The sequence below is a fragment of the Aythya fuligula genome, chromosome 4 (genome assembly GCF_009819795.1).
Source record: "Aythya fuligula isolate bAytFul2 chromosome 4, bAytFul2.pri, whole genome shotgun sequence".
Classification (NCBI taxonomy): domain Eukaryota; kingdom Metazoa; phylum Chordata; class Aves; order Anseriformes; family Anatidae; genus Aythya; species Aythya fuligula.
In genome coordinates this window covers 246,212-265,816 of record NC_045562.1, presented here as the reverse complement: position 1 = coordinate 265,816, position 19,605 = coordinate 246,212, and the positions used below count along the sequence as shown (strand labels likewise).

The window sequence follows — 19,605 nt, the reverse complement described above, 5'->3', positions numbered from 1 at the left end:
AACATGCAGCAGTTTCTTTTCAGCTGCTTGGGAGCTTCAGGTTCTACAGTCCTACTGAAATGGAACCATTTAATTTGGAAGATCAAATCTGGTGTCAGGAGTCCAGCTTGAGACCTTCTTTCCAGAAGGTTTCAAGGACATGAAAACCTTAGAGGTTAAAAACAACACGCTGGGGATTTTTCAAAGTAACTCGAAATGTGTTCTCTTCTGTTTTTAGCAAGCAAGCAGAATAGTTCCAGCAAGTGAAGTGGCAGGTATCGGTGGTCTTAAACTGTGTGTCTTGTCCGTATGAAGTTCAGGTGAAATGATAGCAGACTACCCTTTTTTGCTAACTAATGGTAGTCTCCAAGAGCAAGATGTATATTGGGAAAGGGAGAAGTGTTTTTAATAATTTTGTATGTACAGGTAAAGTCAGTTGACCTAAAAACAAAACAAAACAAAATCCTCCAGAATGTAAATCTTGACTGTTTTTTGGTTGTCCTAATGCCTCACTTCCCACTGCATATTAAATTCTGATGATGCAGTTAAACTTGATGACTTTAAAACTTCTCCCTTAACGAGATGTCATGTTTTTACACCCCACACCTCTTTAGGGAGAGTGTAAATTGCGAGTTGAGACAGAAAGAAGAACATGGAAGATAATGTGTACTTCGAAGGACATAATACTTCATGTGTTCCTTGTTCTTTTCTCAACAAGGAAGATCATTACAGAAAAGACATGCTCACAGTTGGAAAAAAAAAAAGCCTTTGACAGAGTTTGTATGAACAAATTCTTTTCATGGTGAACTTGTACATATGTAAAACAGTGAACCTAGTTTTTGAGCTAGCTGCCTATTTCTTAGTAGCATTTCTGCTACTATTGCACCAGACAATTTGGCAGATGGTCATAGAATCTGACTCCAATCTTACTAATACATTTCTGCTTTGAAAAGGGAAAAAGAGGTTAACATGTTTTAGTAGAAAAGTCAGATGATGTTTACATGCAGAGACCACTTAAAAAGCTATCACAGGCTGCTGCAAACTGACGAGCAAGAAAAGGAAAATAGTTTTTCTTTTTTTAAATGTAGGTATCATTGAACTTTATAAGGGATTTGCTTGCTTTGATGTTACCAGTAACATTAACATGTTTATTTCTGCTGATTTCTTTCTAAGTGGTACTAGTCTTCAATCTGATAGAAAAAGCCAACCTGTTGACATTTTAAGCTCATGTGATAAAATGAAATTATAAGTTGAACTACTGTGGATCTCTACCAGTCTGTATTGGCTGAACACGAACATCAGTATAGCTCAATATGTTGCTTATGGGGGAACTAAGTGAACATATTATGAAACATAATTGTTTCTAAATATTAGATAAAAATTCCCAACCAAAAATGCTGCTGTTTCAGTTAAAGTTATTTCTGTTCTGTGTTTAGGTTCAGGCACCTTCTACCCCCTCCCACTTCTGAAACTTTCTGTGCATCTTTCTCTAGGTTTCTGGTGCCCATTTCAAGTGTGATCTGCAATGATATTGCCGCATACATCTTTGGATTCTTCTTTGGCAGAACTCCGTTAATTAAGGTATGTACTTGACTCAGCAACAGGTTCTTACAGTTCACAGCATTTTTGATACTTGTTCAAAATTATGTTTATAGAGGTCAGTAGTTTCAGCTGTACTGCATGTTAGACATTTGCTAGAAAACACATCATTTATCTGGTTTCTAGGGATTTTTAAGTGCAAAGTGGGATTACTTGGACTGGCGTATGCTTCATTGGGTTAAAAACTGGCTGTGTAGCTGGGCCCAAAGAGTTGTGGTGAATGGAGTCAAATCCAGTTGGAGGTTGGTCACTAGTGGCGTTCCCCAGGGCTCGGTGCTGGGGCCGGTCCTCTTTAATATCTTCATCAATGATCTGGACGAGGGCATCGAGTGCACCCTCAGTAAGTTTGCAGATGACACCAAGTTAGGTGCGTGTGTCAATCTGCTCGAGGGTAGGAAGGCTCTGCAGGAGGATCTGGATAGGCTGCACTGATGGGCTGAGGCCAACTGCATGAAGTTTAACAAGGCCAAGTGCCGGGTCCTCCACCTGGGATGCAATAACCCCAAGCAGAGCTACAGGCTGGGAGATGAGTGGTTGGAGAGCTGCCTGGCGGAGAAGGACCTGGGAGTGATGGCTGATAGTCGGCTGAATATGAGCCAGCAGTGTGCTCAGGTGGCCAGGAAGGCCAACAGCATCCTGGCTTGTATAAGAAGCAGTGCGGCCAGCAGGTCTAGGGAAGTGATCGTCCCCCTGTATTCGGCTCTGGTGAGGCTGTACCTCGAGTACTGTGTTCAGTTTTGGGCCCCTCGCTACAAGGAGGACATGGAGGTGCTTGAGAGAATCCAGAGAAGGGCGACGAAGTTGGTGAGGGGTCTGGAGAACAAGTCCTACAAGGAGTGGCTGAAGGAGCTGGGGTTTTTCAGCCTGGAGAAGATGAGACTTAGGGGTGACCTTATTGCTCTCTACAGGTACCTTAGAGGAGGCTGTAGTGAGGTGGGGGTTGGTCTATTCTCCCACGTGCCCAGTGATAGGAACAAGGGGGAATGGGATGAAGTTGCGCCAGGGGAGTTTTAGGTTGGATCTTAGGAAGAACTTCTTTACCAAAAGGGTTGTTAGACATTGGAACATGCTGCCCAGGGAAGTGGTTGAGTCACCACCCCTGGAGGTCTTTAAAAGACATTTAGATGTAGAGCTTAGTGATATGGTTTAGTGGAGGACTGGTTAGTGTTAGGTCAGAGGTTGGACTAGATGATCTTGGAGGTCTCTTCCAACCTAGACAATTCTGTGATTCTGTGAATGTAATATCAACGTAGTATGATGAATTTGAGGTCTGTTACATCATTAAATATTGCTGCTTTCTTTTTGGATTGCACGTGCTGGCTAAACTGCATACTACTTCAAAAACTGTTGCTTGAAATAAGGCTTTATGTAATGTTCCTCATCTGGTCTCATTGATGTAGCACTGAGAAGGGCTCGAGCATTAATCTTCCAATTTTGGTAGTATTTGCAAGACCCTACAGAAAGATACAAATTTTTATTTTCATGTCCTTGCAATGTTAACTTTGGTGTATTTGGTTGGATCTGATAATAAATTGCTCCCAGATAGGAAGCCTGATGGAATTTGATGAAGAAAACAGCTTGCTATGCTGGTCTCTCTATGCTTGCATTTAGATGCTGTGTTTTTTTGCCCATCTTAAGTAGGGAGCAAGCATCTCCTGAGGACTGTCCAACCTTGGCAGATTCCCTGCCTGCCCCTGGCCCTGCTTTTCTATCTATAGTGCTCAGAGATTGCAACCAGTGACATTCAGCGTTTGATACTTGCACATGCTCACAAGTAGGAGCTTACTGCAAACAAGGTCCAGGTGGTTAAAAAAAAAAAAAAAAAGTTCAATGATGCAATTGATGCAGCTCTCTCTCTCTCTCTCTCTCTCTTGTGCCTAGCTGTCTCCCAAAAAGACCTGGGAAGGGTTCATTGGAGGTGGCATCTCCACAGTTGTATTTGGATTCATTGTAAGTAACAACACAACTTTTCTTGCATAGGTTCATGTAGAATAGCTCAGTAAATAGAATCATTCAGGTTGGAGAAGACCTTCAAGATCATCACGTCCAACCTCACCTGCCAGATCTCATCCCTAAGCTTTGTTCCCTAGTACCATGCCCATACAGCTCTGAAATATCCCCACCACTTCCTTGGGCAGCCCATTCCAGGGCTTGACTACCCTCTCTGTGAACAAATTCTTCCTAATGTCCAATTTAAACCTCCCCAGTGCAACTTCAGGCTGTTGCCTTGCATCCTAACACATAATTTCTCCTGACAGAATGCCCATGGGTTTAGACAGGTGCTTTACACCAATGATATGCATAGAAGAAAGCAGCAACATAAAATAATTGCTTTTATATGTAACTTATCAACAAGATCAGTGGAACTTATAGGTGACAACTCTGTAGTAGCAGTAGTTCAGGATTGAATGGAGAAGTGAACTCTAAAGAAATAATGAGTAGTTAATGCTTGGGGATATTACAGTGCAGAAATATTCACTAGATAGGAGCCTGAGAGATAGGAAAAGAAAAATAAGATGGGAAATGGTTCCTAAAGGCATTGAAGGTCAGCATCCGCCTCCCTTGTTGAGGCATTCTCCAACTTAAAAAGAGGGCTGATTTTACTCCATTGGGGGTCTCTTTATTACAAAAGATAATAAAGCCTTCAATTACAGTATGATTTTTGACTGTATCAACTAATGCATATTTGACGAGTTGTTCTTCTGCTTTCCAGTTTTCCTATTTCTTGGCTCAGCATCAGTACTTTGTCTGCCCAGTGGAATATAAGAGTGAAACCAATAGATTTGTGACAGAGTGTGAACCTTTGGAGCTCTTCCAGATGAAGAAGTATTCGGTGCCACTATTGCTTCGGGCTGTGTTGGGATGGGTAAGAAAAAAAATCAAGGTTTTAATTAAAATTGGAATTGTAATTCCCAGCTTGAAAACTTTTATAAAAACTTTTTAGAAAGGTACATGAACGTAGGTAGGTCTTGAGGGATAAGAACTGAATTGACACTATGAACTTTTGCTCACATGGGGAGGAGGTCATCAGGGAAAGGCATTGCTGAAGCCACACGAGGAAACATCTCTGTTCTCATTGCCGGTATTTGTGCAGGAAGTGGATGATGCTGTTCACTGTACTGCATGTCATTCAGGTAAGCTGTTAGAATCTTGTGGAAAATTGGTAAAGGCCTGAGTTAGTAGTAAGGCTAAATACTTGCGTTAGTAGAACTTGATTCCATTTGCAGTGAGTGTGCAGCTGCAGTTAGAATAGGATTTGTGCTTGTAATGGAGTCGCCAACCCTTTTCTGTGCATGTAGCCTGCACATTGTGGCAAGAGACACCTTGAATCTTCACCTGACAGGATCTGAACCATCACTCCTGCTGGGGGAAAGCACTGCTGCCTGAGTCACAGGCGTGGGGGGAACTCTCACAGGTACAGACCTGATAGAAATGCATGCGGACTGGTTTTCATATCTACATATTTGTATAGGTGACCAATTTTTATATAAATGATTCGTTATATAGTTGTTTCTATGTACACACACAGCCACCCCCTCACCATCCCACAGATAGATATCCCCACATGGAGGAGCGCACACTTCTGCACAGACACATGCATCTATACGCCCACAGACCCCCACATGCAGCTCCACCCATCCAGACATATATACATCTACCACACACAACCAGACACCTATCCATGTGCATAAATGTGTGCACGTACATACATGCATCCCCCAGACATAAATACACTCACATCACATACATGTACTTATGCAAATACACACAGAGATGCACACCCATGCCCATACACACACATACACCCACATGCCCACACTTAGCAGCACATATATACATCTATACACACACATGTGCATGCCCACACATGTGCACAGATGCACACCCCCATGCATATTTATCTCTCCTTGAAGGCAAAGAGGAGGTGACTGCGATGAACGCAGAACAGGAACAGCTGGCACATGCCTTCTGCATCACTCCCCTGCTCTGCTGCCTCAGCACAGAGAGCTGTGACAGACAGTGCTGAGAAAGACACTGGGTTTTGCTTGCTTTTACACGGGTAGAACACGTAGTGAGAAAAGTTCACATGTAACAAGAAGGCAGAAGTGGGAAATTGTTGCTGCTGTTTGCAAAAACTGAGTACTGCAAATGATTAATGGCTGCAGGTGGTACTTAAAAAAAAAAAAAAAAGGCAAGACTGCATCAGGAGGGAGCTTTGATATTTTCATGCTGAGTGTGTGTACCATTGCTTCAGGAACTGTGGCGTTGATGGCAAATGTAAAAAGTTCTTGTTTGTTTGTTTGTTTTTGCATAAAGTCAGTGTGTAGTCTGGGTTGAGAGAAGTCTTATTTTGTCCAGTTTCATTATACATTTTGGTAAGGGAGGAGAAGGGAACAGTCAGCTCTGCAATAGTCTGGTAGGGAGATGTCAATTAACCCCCTAAAGCAGACAGTGCTTGCACATACACTTTGCAAGTATTATTGCTAATCTCTAAGAGGCCTTTTGAGAACAGGATTGGTTTTAGCAATACTTACAGGAAGTCGAAATAATTCCAGAAGGTAGTCAGTGTTGCTCATAATGCAGATGGGAAACATAAGGTTCAGGGATTTTCAGCTCCAGGAGTTGTATATTGAGAATTGCCAGGTGAGGTGTGCTCAAGGTTGCAGCCTGTGCCATTGACTTGAAAGGGCCCAAAACAAAATTGCAAAATAAAGTAAAATAAAATAAATGCTTACCTTGATTATCATCTTTGGCAATACTCATCTGTTCTCCTTCCTGATAATTAAGTCTCTTATCCCTAAAAACTAATAGATCAAAAGAAATTTCAAGTCTGTGGACGGAATGAGGGGAACAATAGATAGTTAAATGTAAAACAAAAACATTAACAGAGGTTAAACTTTTATCTCCCATTATTGTCCTATGTATGCACGGTGCCAGTATTGCAGACTTGGGCAAAATTCCCGTCTGTCTCGTAAGAGCACTTGAAAGGAGCAACTGTGACAGTGAATTGCATGACAGCAACCAGTGCCTAGGGAGCACTGGGTCACCTGGTCTTCAGAAATATCGTTGGATTACTGGAAAGCTCCTTTCTTTATAGGAAATGGATCTGGAAAAGCAGAGTTGGGGAAGATTAGGCTGGGGAAGATAATATTCCATACAATTAACTAAGGACTTGGCTGAAAAGTATTCTTTTGTATTAGGAAAGGGTGAAGCTTTGTGGAAATTTGCTCTGTACTAGCCCAGTTGTCAAATACTTGAGCTGAAACATGCCTAGAATGAAACATTGAAATATTTTTCACATAGGAAACGGTGAATATGTACCCATTCCAGATGCACAGCATTGCCCTGTCAACATTTGCATCCCTAATTGGGCCATTTGGAGGATTCTTCGCCAGTGGATTTAAAAGAGCTTTCAAAATCAAGGTGTGTCATCACTTCTGTAAGCTGGCAGTGTTTTGGTTGTCTCTTTGAATGAGAGTGCTTGTTCTGTTGGTTGGTTTTTTTTTGTTTGTTTGTTTCATTTATTGAGTGCAGTACCTAGTCTTTCTAGGAAGATCTTTGAGCTGTTTTTAAGCATCAGTAGCAGCACTTTGTTTTATCAGATACAGGTATATTGTTCCAATTTCTTTTTTATTTTAGGTTTGCATTTTGGTTGATAATTACTCTTCTCAGTCATGCTGCTAAAGTGATTGGGATGAACAAGATGTGAGATAATTACACTTGACACGTGTGGCAACCTAACAATTGCTGACAGCAGTTTGCCCTTCAAATTATGGCTGGCCGTATTTTACCTACAGAGTCTATGCTGTATGCAGATGCTGACATGTCAGGCTCACCTGGGCATGAGTGTCGGGCTGCTTTTGCCAATGCAGCGCTGCCTTGTACAAGAACGTGTACTGGCAAATGTTGTGATGTGCTAACCTCTGTTTATTGCAAGGTGTGTGCTGTCGCTTGTGGCAGTAGTGTCCCTGGCTGGCATTAAGTGCAGCTGGAGTATGGGAAGAGGGTAGCCCCAAATTTTCTCCTGACCTTCTTTATGTCTTTGTAGGACTGCTGTAATTCTGAACTTGTTGCTTGTTGCTCTTCTTCCCTGTGTCCACTGGTTTTGGCACATGCTTTGGACAGAAGCATATAAATAAACCTGTTTGTGCTGAACTCTCATACACGTGCTTGTACTTGATCCTTTTCCTGACGCTGGTCCAAGCAGCTTGTCCGGCAGCTCTCTGGCTACAGCCTTGTGCTCTGTCATGCCTGTTAGCCACAGCAGCAAAGGAACATTGGTGTGAAGAAAGGCTTTTTTTGGGGAAAATGATACTTCTGAAAAGCAGTCATTTCAGTACAACACACTGCAGCCAAAGGGCCATCACAGGGACAGGGATATTGTGTGGTTGTTATTAAAGGCGGTGCGTGTATGCAGTCCATGCCTGCTGGAGCAGCATAAGCACAGGGCTTGTATCTATTGCTGGCAGTCAGCTCACCTGACAAAGGTCCAGAAGTGAGCATGAATGACACCAAGGGTGTGTGAGGGCACTTGACTAATAATAAAGCTGTTGTACAGACAAGGTCAGGTAACACAAAGCTGGCATACTGACTATTGCTTGCATCCAAGTATTATTATTATTGTTTTTTAAACAAGTGATTTATTAATGACAAGGCTTTGTGATGCCATTCAATGTATTTATATTGCTTGTGCACATCATGGCTTTTAATTAATGTTACCAAGAATCCAGTGACAAAACTAGCAGGTGAATGGGCCACACAACTTGTGAAGCCAGTGGGAGACAGTGGAAAGAGTTCTCAAGTTACCACTTGGCTGGAAGCAAGTAGATACTTAACTTCAGTACTGAAGTAAGTGCTTCAGTACCAGCTGCTAGTAGACAATGCAAGAAAAGCCATAAAGAGGAGAATCAGATCCTGAAGAGGCAAGAAACAACAACCATTAGCTTGAGACGGTTGCCTCAAAATGGAATCAAGTACGTGCAGACTTGAATACTCCATCTTGCTTCCTTTTTTTTCTCATTCCTTGACAAACCTTGGCAGTTAAAAACTTCTTTAGCAATGAGGCTCTTTCTAACTTTATGCTTAACACAGTAAAACCATAGCTTAATGACGGCCTTAAAACACCGCTGTGAAGTGATGCTTGATGAGTGTGTTTCATCTGAATCGGTTAACATGATTTTTTTTCCTCCCTGTCCTTCAAACCCAAAAGGATTTTGCAGACACAATCCCTGGGCACGGTGGCATAATGGATCGCTTTGACTGTCAGTACTTGATGGCCACTTTTGTTCACGTCTACATCACCAGTTTCATAAGGTATTGGATTTTTGAAAATCAAAATACATACACTTGGATAGGTGCGGTACCACTGTGTTGCAGTCCAAGTTGTGTTCTGCACCATTATAATAGTAGGATTTGTTCCTAAATCTGTTCTATGCAATTACTTCAAATACAAAAATCGTTAAGAATGCACATTTGTGTGCCCTTGTAAGATTAGTGTAATGTTCAAGCTATGCCCAGAGTGTTAACAGTAACCTGTGTAACCCAAGTACCAACAAGTTTTTGTGTTGCAGCCTTGTACAAGTTCTGCTGGAATTTACTAATAGGGAGGTATCAGGATGGGGTTCTGGCAGGAGGGTTGTTTGCTGTAACATCTGCTTACTGTTTTTTGCTTCCTGAAGAGCCTCTATATTGAGGATGCAGTTTTTTCCCACAAGCTTCAGTATTTCTCAGTGGCTGGACTTGAGGTTTTCTGTTGGAGAGACTATCTTTTTACTGTGGGTAAAAAGAGTAGATGACTTACTAAAAACAATGCTCATCATCTCACACCAGCTTTCAAGAAGAAATTGTGGGAATGGCAATTGTATTGCAATTGCTTTAGTTCCCAGGGAAAGGGTACTCAAGGTAAGGGACTGGAGGTAGCCAAACTCATATGTGCCCTTAGTTTTATAAATACATTTGAGTAAATAATCATGAGATAACTAAGTTACAGATTCTTTGCCTCATGTTTGGTCTATCGTAAAACTACGCTGTAAATAAGTGGCTGAAAATGGGGCTGATAGGTTCCTGTCATTTAGAGGAGTATAGTTTAATTGGTGGGTTTCTTTCCTGACTTGGACCATTTTCCTTTTAGTTGGTAGTATACAGCTAAACTAGCAATGGATATTAAACTAAAAAAGCCCTTTTGATGAAGAATGTGAGTATAGTAAGAAAGAATAAATAAGTCAATCTTCTTTGTCATAAACCTTCTTAATATCCCCATTTGACAGAACATACAAGCAATGCTTTTCTCTTTTTGTTTGTATTTGGCTAAGGAGAGTGCTTTCCCAGTGATGCTTGGCCATGCATCCTGAGGGGATGGTTAGAGCAGAAAATATCCATACTTTAGTATCCCCCCCAAAAATGGGAATTCATTGCTTGTGCAGCAGGGGGGGAATGGAAGGCTGTCTAAAAGCTTCTTTAGAGCTGCTGCTCATCAGAAAAACTTTTCATTGACAGAGGTCCAAATCCCAGCAAACTACTGAAGCAGCTGTTGGTCCTTCAGCCAGAGCAACAACTAAATGTGTATAAAACCCTGAAATCTCATCTTGTTGAAAAAGGGATCCTGCAGCCATCTTTGAGAGGATAGTCTGTCAAAATGAAGCACAATGTGAAAACTCTGTTTAGAAGCTGTCTGTGGAAAAGCACTATAAATGTGCACAAAGATGGTACCTGAAGGAAGAATACTTCATGGTCTGGAAGAGGTGAATGCTTCTTTCCTGAAAGGAACACGAATGCTGTGACTTTCCATGAGGAAACAGAAGATCTGTTACTCCTAAAATAATTAAACAGCTTGCAAAGTAACAGTACATATGTTTATGTATTTTATTTCCTGCAGTGGATGGTACCAGGCCTTCCTCAGTACCCAGCCTGACAAGATTTGTATTTTAAAAAGCTAACTTTCCTTTTTAAATTGTCCTGGATGAGAACAGTAAGACCACACTCAAAATAAGCTATATAGCCAGCAAATTTTATTAAAAATTTTAAATTCACTGGTTGTTTTTGATGACTTCTTTAATATTGTATGCTTTAGCAGTACTTTTTTAGTGTTAAGTGGTTGCTGAAGTGAAAACACAGGTGAGGCTGGCAGTCGATCATTTATCTAGCCAGGTGCTGAAGTCACAATTGGCCAGAAAATACACATTTGCCTGTTCAAAACAGTCCTTACAGACTGCACTATGAGGCTTCCTATATTTACTACATCACTATGAAGATTAAACTTAACTGTGTTTTTAACTAATAAGCTTTCTTATGAAACTATTTCATCCTTTCAAAAGGGAAGTATCTTTACTGAAGTACAGCTGAGCTGATTGGGCTGCAGAGCTGCCTTTTTTTTTTTTTTTTTTAAATGAACGTTATGGGTTATAAGCAAGTGTGTACATCCAGGATTAACAATTACCTAACAATGGAATTCTTAATGTGCAAACAGAGTTAGATGAACTTGGAGTTTAAGATCTTGGTTTCCAGAGGATGGTCTGTGTCTGAAGACGTAATTTCACGCCTTATTCCTTGTGCCTCTTTACTACTGTGTAGAATGGGGATTTTTTTCTCCCTTTTAAAAGCACTTTGAAGTCCTGTTTTATTAATATGTTAGTGAGTGAAGACAGAAACCTTTATCTCATGGATGTGCATGGTGCAAGACAGGATGCATGTTTGTTTTTTTTTTTTTTGCATGTTGCTATTTACCAAGAATCTTCAAGGAAGCCTGGGCAACACCACAGGAATTTGAATGGAGAATTTTTAAAGGAAGCAGTTATTCTGTAGACTTGATGGGACAGATGAGGAAAGCTGATACTCTGCATTTCTCAGTCCTAGTTGTTTCCTAACTTATTTTATCACATGATAAGTCTTAATGCAAATTAAATTTTTTTTTGAGACAATGAAAATGATTCCTTTATAAACAAAAAGCACAAATGCCAATTTGGTTTTGGTATACTGTAATTTGATTCAGTATCATTTTTCAACCAACTGTAAATAAGTTTCTAATGCAGTGAACATCCTAATGCTACATGTGTCTGTATTTGTATGTGTGTATATGTATATAGCATTAATAGGTGTGTGTGTGTGTATACACACATATAAAAGGTGAAAAATTTAAATAGTTGGTGGTACCTGAGAATAAAATCATGGAGAAAATAACTAGGATTCATGATAGGCTCTATCTGTAATTTTGAGACTGGTTCTGTTGAATACAATGCATATGAATACATCGCATGCTCTGTTTTGCACTTAAGCCACAGTACCATGTGTACAGCACGTGTGTGGAGAAGCACTCCTGCACGTGGCTGTGAAATGGAAATCTGGCCCTAGAGTAATCTCTGCTTATGTCAGGTGTCTGACAGAAGTAGATTTTTTATGGCACTTTCTATGTCTGACCTGGAGGCAGCAGGACTATGTTGAAGGAACAGTCTGAAACAGGTTGGCTCTTAAAAATGTTGTAAGCTGTTTGTCCATCAGTGGCCAAGTCACTTGGGCTGTTAATTGGAAGGGACTGCATTTTGTCCCTTCCACCGGAAGAGAAATACAGCCAGAGGTTAAAAGATGGCACAGCCAGGAAGAATAACGTGTGGAAAGGTGCTTGAAAAAGAAGGGAGAGAAAAAGGGTGTGTGCATCAGTGAGGATGACCAAGTAGCATACCTTAAAAATAAACTTGTTGGTGAGGCTTTGGTTGTGCACGGGACTCTTGGAGTTGCTTATGAAAAAAGCACAGTTTTATTGGAGCCGGTATATCTTTATCCTGTGTTTAAATAGTAAAATAAAAAGAATATATATTAAAAGGTATTCGTTGTTTCTAAAACTTGAACTTTCTAGTGTAATTTTATAGCATGTGTAAAGTTAAGGAAGTTAAATTGATTTGAGCATTTATTACAACAGACCATTTGAAATCTATGTTTTTGCACAGTAAAAGGTACAACACAGCAATTCTGCTGTTCAATATTAAAATGAAGAAGAGATCACTTCTGAACTCATTCATAGCTTTTTGTAGAAAGAATAATAGCATTCAGCTGGCTTAGGCTTTGTAAATACAACTCAGCAGGAACTGTCACTGTGAAGTGACAATTATATTTGCTTGCTACAGAACATGTTTATCCCAGTTGTTACTTTTGCTAGTCCAAGCACTACAATGTGATCAACAGGACAGTTTAACTTTTGCACCAGTGATTCTTTTCAGTTGTACTTCTGTCACAAGTTGCTGTAATTACCTATTGAGCAAAAAAAAAATGTATATTTGTAAATACTGTAAATGTTTTGAGCATATAATGTATGTTTTAGTTTGTTGAATCTTTCATTGAAGCAGGCATTGTAAAAATAAAACCAGAATATAAATCCTCTCATGTTGTATTGTTTCATTGGTTTCTATGCAGAGCAGGTAGCAATCTCTTAACAAAACTGTATTCTTCCTTGAAGTTGCATCCTCAGTAATGAAGGTAGCAAATAATTTCCTATTTATTTGTCAAGACTTGGGGCTGTCCTAGGCAGTTACTGCAGGCACTTTCTATGATGCATCTCTTGCCCAAGCACATGCCAACTTGCCATCTCTTCCCACAGGTACCCAGTTTAATGCAGCATCCTTTCCTCCCAAGCACGTGACACACAAGGCACGCTTATGCCTGGCTACTGCAGTGAGCTGTACCTGACAAAAGGGGAACGTGATGCTGTCACTGCCCTCTAGGCTCACTTTCCTCAACGTAGGAAACATTGCTGCCTCTGGTCTCTGAAGGTGTCTAGTGAGATGTTGGAAGAGGCTGCCACAGGCAACAAGGACAGATAGTGGCTCCCTTGGTCCCCCGCCCCACAGTTCCCAAGCACTACTAGAGGCCACTGCCTCAGCTAGAGAGAAGACACAGGAGGGGTGGGCCATGTGCTGCTCAATGGGCAAGCTGTGCTGGCCCAAGCACAGTGTGTGACATCTTCCAGTCTGTGCTCCAATATCACATCACTGGGCAAGGCTGCTCTGGGCATGCCTTCCTGGCTCTGCTCCCAGCTTCTGAAAATAAATGGGAGAGAAGGGAGGGTGCAGCAGCAGGAGGACTATGGATCATGTCCAGGGAGGACTTGGACAGCTCTGTCTACTCCGCAACATTCTGCTTTGGCAAATGCAAACAGTGTTGCAGTTTCTTGGGTGGTAGCACTTGTGAAATTGTCCTGTTTTGAATCCCCCTTCCCATGTGTTACTCCCTGTGTGGCTGGCACATACTGCTCAGCTTGTGCAGTGTGTGAGGATGAGGGGATGGCAGCTGGTGGCTGCCGTTCTCCTCTTGTCCTGTTGCTGCCTTTTTCAGTCCTGGATCTAAGGCCTTTCACCTGCAGACTCACCATGTGTCCATGAGCACCTTCTTCCACATGGAGGGGACAACAGGGGCTTCAGTTCAGAGGGGCACAGCTCTGTTTCCATCCACAGTCTGAGCTTGATCCTGCCCCTCTTTGGCTTTAGTCTGTCCTGCCTCTGCTGCAGGTGGTCCCTGGAAGCATCCCTCTCCTCCCCCCCCACCACTGTCTGAATGCTGTTGTCTGTTACTTGTATGGAAAAAAATGAAATTTTTACCTTTAACAGACAGAAACCTTTCAAGAAAGTGGGTGTGTTCACAGAACAAAGCTGACTTGGCTCACAATGATGGCCAAGGTGGTTAGTACAGGTTTTTGAGTCATAGAATACCCTAAATTAGAAGGGCCCCACAAGGATTATCCATGTCCTGGAAGCAATGAACTGAAATCAGTTCTGCCTGAGGCACTAGGTGTGTTCCACCAAAACAGTACTCAGTGCTGGTCTGCTCCTCGAGAGGACAAGGTTCAAGATGCTAAATGGACACTTGAAATTGTGCTACATGGAGGCAGATGAGAGGAGCTGCTTGCAGGGACAGCAGCACAGCAAAGCAGCCTGACAGAACAGGTAATCCTTTTTTGTGCATTTCTGGCAGAAGGAATTGTTTTTTTGTTTGTTTGTTTTCATTTTGACCTGTGTTGTCCTAACACAACAATAAGCCTTATTTCACACAGTCTCTTTACCCGGATTAAACAAGAACCTGCAAAAAGCATAATAAAGCATAATATACCTGCAAAAGGTATAATTGCTTTTTCTCAGTTATAAAATGGAAATTCAATTCCATGTTTTAGCCATTTCAAACTGTAAAAACTTAGATATAGTCCTGTAGCCAACAGGATTCCAGAAGCAGGCTGCAATGTTGGTGACACCCACAGAGGCGTGCTGCTGAACACCACAGGAACTACGATCTGTTTGCCACCCAGATTGCACCATGCATTCTGAACACTGATGCTTGTTAGGAAAAGTTCTGCAACACATCTTGTTCTCTACAGGAACAGGTGAGAAAATCTCCTAATATTAGAGTTTATTTAGGACTTTGAGAAGAACAGACATAGCCCTTGCGAGGGAATATGAAAAGGCAACATATTCTCATAGAGAAATAGAGCTGTGAAACATCAGCCCAGTTTAAGTACCAGCAATTTGCTTACATGTAATATTCTGCAGTCATCTGAAGGGAGAAAAAACAACAATAACGACCCTCGTGACTTGGTTTTATCTTGCCAACTTGCAGCTCTTTGCTGTGCAGTTCTCATAGCACCAAGACCCAAGCAGCCCAGAACTCCTGCGGGAGCCTGGCCACCCTCACTCCAACCATGAGACTCAGAGGATGCCCCTGCCAGCACAGGGACAGCTGCTCCCACACCCTTCTCCTCCACCCTGGTTCTCAAAGCAGGCAAGGCAGCCTGAAGCTGGGTACCCAGCTCCTCAGGGGCAAGAGCAGGGGGCCCAGACCTCACTGTCAAGGTCCACAGCTGCCACCACCATCTCTCATGTTTGTCCACTTGTTTGCTTTTCCCCTCCTAAGGCACACAAGGGAGAGATGTGGATCTGCTGCAGCAGTTCGCTGACTTCAATGGTCAATGCTGTCAGGGAAAGTGGCCAGGCCACCACTCAGAAGTGACCTTGTTTTGAACTAATCCCACCTGCAGCTCTTAGAATAAGAGGGCACATTTTTCTTTTCTGCTGTTAGGACTCTACTCTTTGATCACAGGAAACTGTGATATGTGGCAAGTGTTGAGCACACCTTTAAAGAAAACACAGTGAGAGCTCTAGTTGCCCAATCATGGCTTTTATTAACCACCTAACTATGGCTAATGACTGGGCCTTGTTTGTATTTGAAGGGTGTGTGTGACTTCATGCACTTTAACCTCATTCCTGGTGTGACAAACTGTCATACCGAGCAAATATATGATAGCACAACATACAGAGAAGCAATTGCCATCAGACTCTGTACCATGCGGTGTCCAGCTTCACTGAAACATGTTTCAGAGCTGGACTACAAAGTCAGAAAGAAACTGTAAAAAAAAAATAAAAAAACGTAGTTGAGGTCCTCTCTTACTGCCAGTGACTAAGATGAAGGCAAGGCTCTGCTCAGTTGTCTCATATTTGTTTTGAAGACGAAAATCAAGATGAAATGCAGCGCATCTGCATTTAATCAGTGCCTAATTGTGCACTACCTGTTCTTTATGCAGCATCATTCAGGCTATCACACCCCTGCACAGCTTGAACTAACTTTAGTTTACCCCACCTACCAAGTTGCAATCTGAGTTACACCTGAGCCACATAGACAATTTGTCACATCCACATGGCTGAGGATGAGCTGAAAGCTATGGAAGGCTAGAAGAGCACTCAGTGTTCCTTACGTACCTGCTCTGGTCATATGCTTTTGTTGCTGTTTGGCTACAATCACTTTTGGGCACATGACAGCTGAATCCTTGGTCAGCTTAAGTACAGCCACCTTTATAGCTTACTTTCCTTCCCCTGCCTAACTGTTCCTCATTTTTAGGCTCAGTTCATAACACTCAAACATCCACAGCAGGGGCAGATTAAATAAATGTCTGTCACTTCCAAGTGACTCTGCCTTGTGGACCTATCTGCACAACTTTGTGGTCACCACTCTGCAATATATGTACAGCTCTTTCATTAACTCTTGCTTATTTGTTTGTCTGTTTTAACAAAACAAACCATCCCATTGAAAAAAATATATATATATTTTTTCTTTTTCTGTAAGCATTTTAGGCAGTATCTATGCAGAGCAGCTGGACCCAGAATCATGTTTGGGTTCTGTACAGCATTCTCAGTAGGACCATGTGTGTCAATAGCAATCCCTTGTTATTTGTAAGGCAACGTGCTGCTGGGTAGCCCACTGAGCTGCTCCCAGACCTCACCTGTGTAATGCCCCAGCAGATCATTTGCAGATCTTGCTTCAGTTTTCCAAGTAAAGAAGTTTCCAGTGAGGAAAATATCTGTGGTCAGGTACACTTACCAGGGACTTGGAGAGACCACACAGTTGAGTGTGCTAGTTTACAATGTGATGGCGAAGATGAGCAGATCACCGACCGTGCACATGCACAGTAGAGGGGAGCAACCTAAAAAGATGGAAAAGTTATTTAGGACAGGGAGCTGCACTGAAGCAGGGTGTAGGTGGCCTATAACTGTGTCTCTTGCTCTTTTCCTGAGGTACAGTGAGACTGCAAGTTAGCTGGGGGTAGTATTTGTAGTGGTACTGCTTTTTGCTTTTTTTCTTGTTTGCTTTAAAAAAATGACAGCTGTAGCAGAATGTCTGGTTTCTAGCTGCAGGAGTAGAATATACAGGGTGCACAAAATAATTCTTCTGCTTTACTCAACTTGCTAGTGGTGTCCAGTCTGCTTTGAAGCACAGTACTACAAGAGACATGCAGACTGTGTTCTTTATAGGGAATTAGAATGATGCGAGGAAGGTTTAAACCTGAAGTCTAGAGAAGCTTGTCAGAGAGCCTGGTAAGGTCTTAAGAGCCTGCCTGGAGAAGACAGGGCTTGACAGTGGGAACTGAAATAAGAGTTTTGTAAAGGGCTATTAAGAGGAGGGTATGAGATGAGCAGGGTTGTAATTAGTTACGACAGGAATGCCATGTCAGTTCAACAGTAAGTCACAGCTTGAGCAAACCCTCAGCTAGCCTAGAACATGATAGCAGCTGCAGCGTGGCAGCTGCAGGTGGGCAGGCAGTATGAGAGAGGCGCCTTGTGCTCCCAGCAGTTCCCTCGCAAATGGCACAGCAGGAGAGACCCGCCTCTTGTGTGGCACACCTCACCGCCAAGCCAGCAGCCTCCTTGTCACAGGTATGGCATGAGTCATGCTGCTAGCAGGAAAGGTAGTGCAAACAGAGCAGCCAAAAAGATGCTTTATTGCACTGAGGCCACCTGTAGTGTCAGTAGCCAAGAACAAGAAGCTGTTCAGTGTCAGAGCATAGCATGGAAAATCCATGTTGAGGACTGGGAGCTCCAACGACTGAGACTCTGTGCCCCAGGGTGGCCTTAGCAAGATGGTGAAGCTGCCTGCTGATCTGTGCTGAAGACAGTTACAGCCTCTTCCCTCAGGCTGTCTTAGATTATGATAGTACCAATGTATGTGAGGGGTGAGCTCTTAAAAATAGAGAGGCGGTAAGATTGAACCAGTCTGCAACAGAACTTCATGTCATCATTTTCTTTCTCTGAATTTGGGCTCTCATTTTCTTTGGGGCTTCAGGAGAAACATGAGAAAACAAGCTACGAGGAAACCATGCAGATTTCTAGAAACCCTTACTCGGTGACAGAAATTAATCCAGTAAAAGCCACTCAGCGGTTTTGAGCATTATGATCTTCTGCCCTGATCTGAAAAGAGGTGACACTGACAATCTGTGCATTAGCAGGTATCACAAGACTGACATTTCTGTCACTCTCTCTTCCTCGCCCCCTTCTCCATGGCATGTGCCTGAAACATTGACTGGCACAAGGACCCCAGCCCAATGTCTGCTATCAGTGCTGTGCCTGACCTGCTCATTGTGTGGCATGCTTTTGATCCAAAGGGGCTGGGGAGCCCAGGACTGTGAAGGGAGAGCAGTAAGGGCACACAGTTACAGTTCCTAGCTTTTTTTTTTTTTTTTTTTTTTTGACAGGAAAATATCATCTATTTCCTCCAAAAAAAAGCCCTTCAGAATGTTGGGTTTGTGCTTGTGACACTTGAAGCACATTGCTCCTTGTGGGCAAGCCTAATTAGGTTGCTCTGTGTGCTTGTGGTGGTTTATTTACAAGTCCTGTAGCATTGCAAAGCTTTACTGAGCATTGCTCTTGGTCATTTATATTTGAGTGAAGATGTTTTCAAAATTGGATTTGAATTGGATTTGAAATTGGATTTGAACAGTTGTTTCCTGGAGAGAAGACATACAAATGAAGTCAAGTAAGCAGCTAGGGCAGAGCATCTGGCAGGGAGGTGCTCCACCTCAGGCCTGTTGGTGTTTGTGAGGTCAGCAGGCACTTCTGCTCCACCCATGTGGGCAGCAGCAGGGGCCTGGGCTGGGCTGTGTTGCAGTGGAGGACCTCACCTGTGAGCAACAGCTGCTATGGAGGGGAAGAGCTTTGGGAGCTGCCAGATTGTCAAAACACTGGGGATGGTGGCATTTGGAGCTTTAAAACAAAAACAAAAGTCTCAGATTAATTTAGTGTACTTCCAGGAATGTGTTCAACATTCTCCCTTCAAAAGAAATGCTTTATAAACTTGCTGCTGGATCAAATACATGCTGTTACTTTTATTTCAAGACCTCATGTGGAAAATCTGCAAACATTATGTAAATTACATAATTATATACATTTCTTTTGTAACAATCAATGTCTTGAAAACAGATGCTAGAGCAGAGATAGAGGGGAAAAGAAGTCAAATTGATGGTGTAGGGTGTGTGCCTTTTTAACACTGGATCTTCTCTTCTTTGAACTACTGTTTATGCAGTTTCCCTATAAACTTTTTTTTACTTTTTTTTTTTTTTTCCAAACAAGAAGCACCTGGAAAGCTATTGCATTGCAATCAAGCTCAGGAAATCAGAGCAGATAAAATGAGGCTTCTCTAGGACACTGACTGGAGCAGAGCTGCAGGCCTCACAGGCACGGCAGTGGGCCTTCTAGCACAGGTGGCCTGCAGCACAGCACCTCTGTA

At 42.3% G+C, this 19,605-nt stretch overlaps 1 protein-coding gene across 1 annotated transcript in view; it reads left to right on the top strand.

Moving 5' to 3' along the window:
* CDS1 (CDP-diacylglycerol synthase 1) overlaps positions 1 to 12,948 on the top strand; it is a 28,667-nt gene extending 15,719 nt beyond the window's left edge. Inside the window, 6 exon segments of the mRNA XM_032186837.1 lie at positions 1,473 to 1,560; positions 3,460 to 3,528; positions 4,292 to 4,444; positions 6,883 to 7,002; positions 8,789 to 8,892; positions 10,075 to 12,948. Of these exon segments, the coding sequence (XP_032042728.1) occupies positions 1,473 to 1,560; positions 3,460 to 3,528; positions 4,292 to 4,444; positions 6,883 to 7,002; positions 8,789 to 8,892; positions 10,075 to 10,204 (664 nt within the window). The 3' untranslated portion in view covers positions 10,205 to 12,948.
* Positions 12,949 to 19,605: the final 6,657 nt, after the last annotated feature.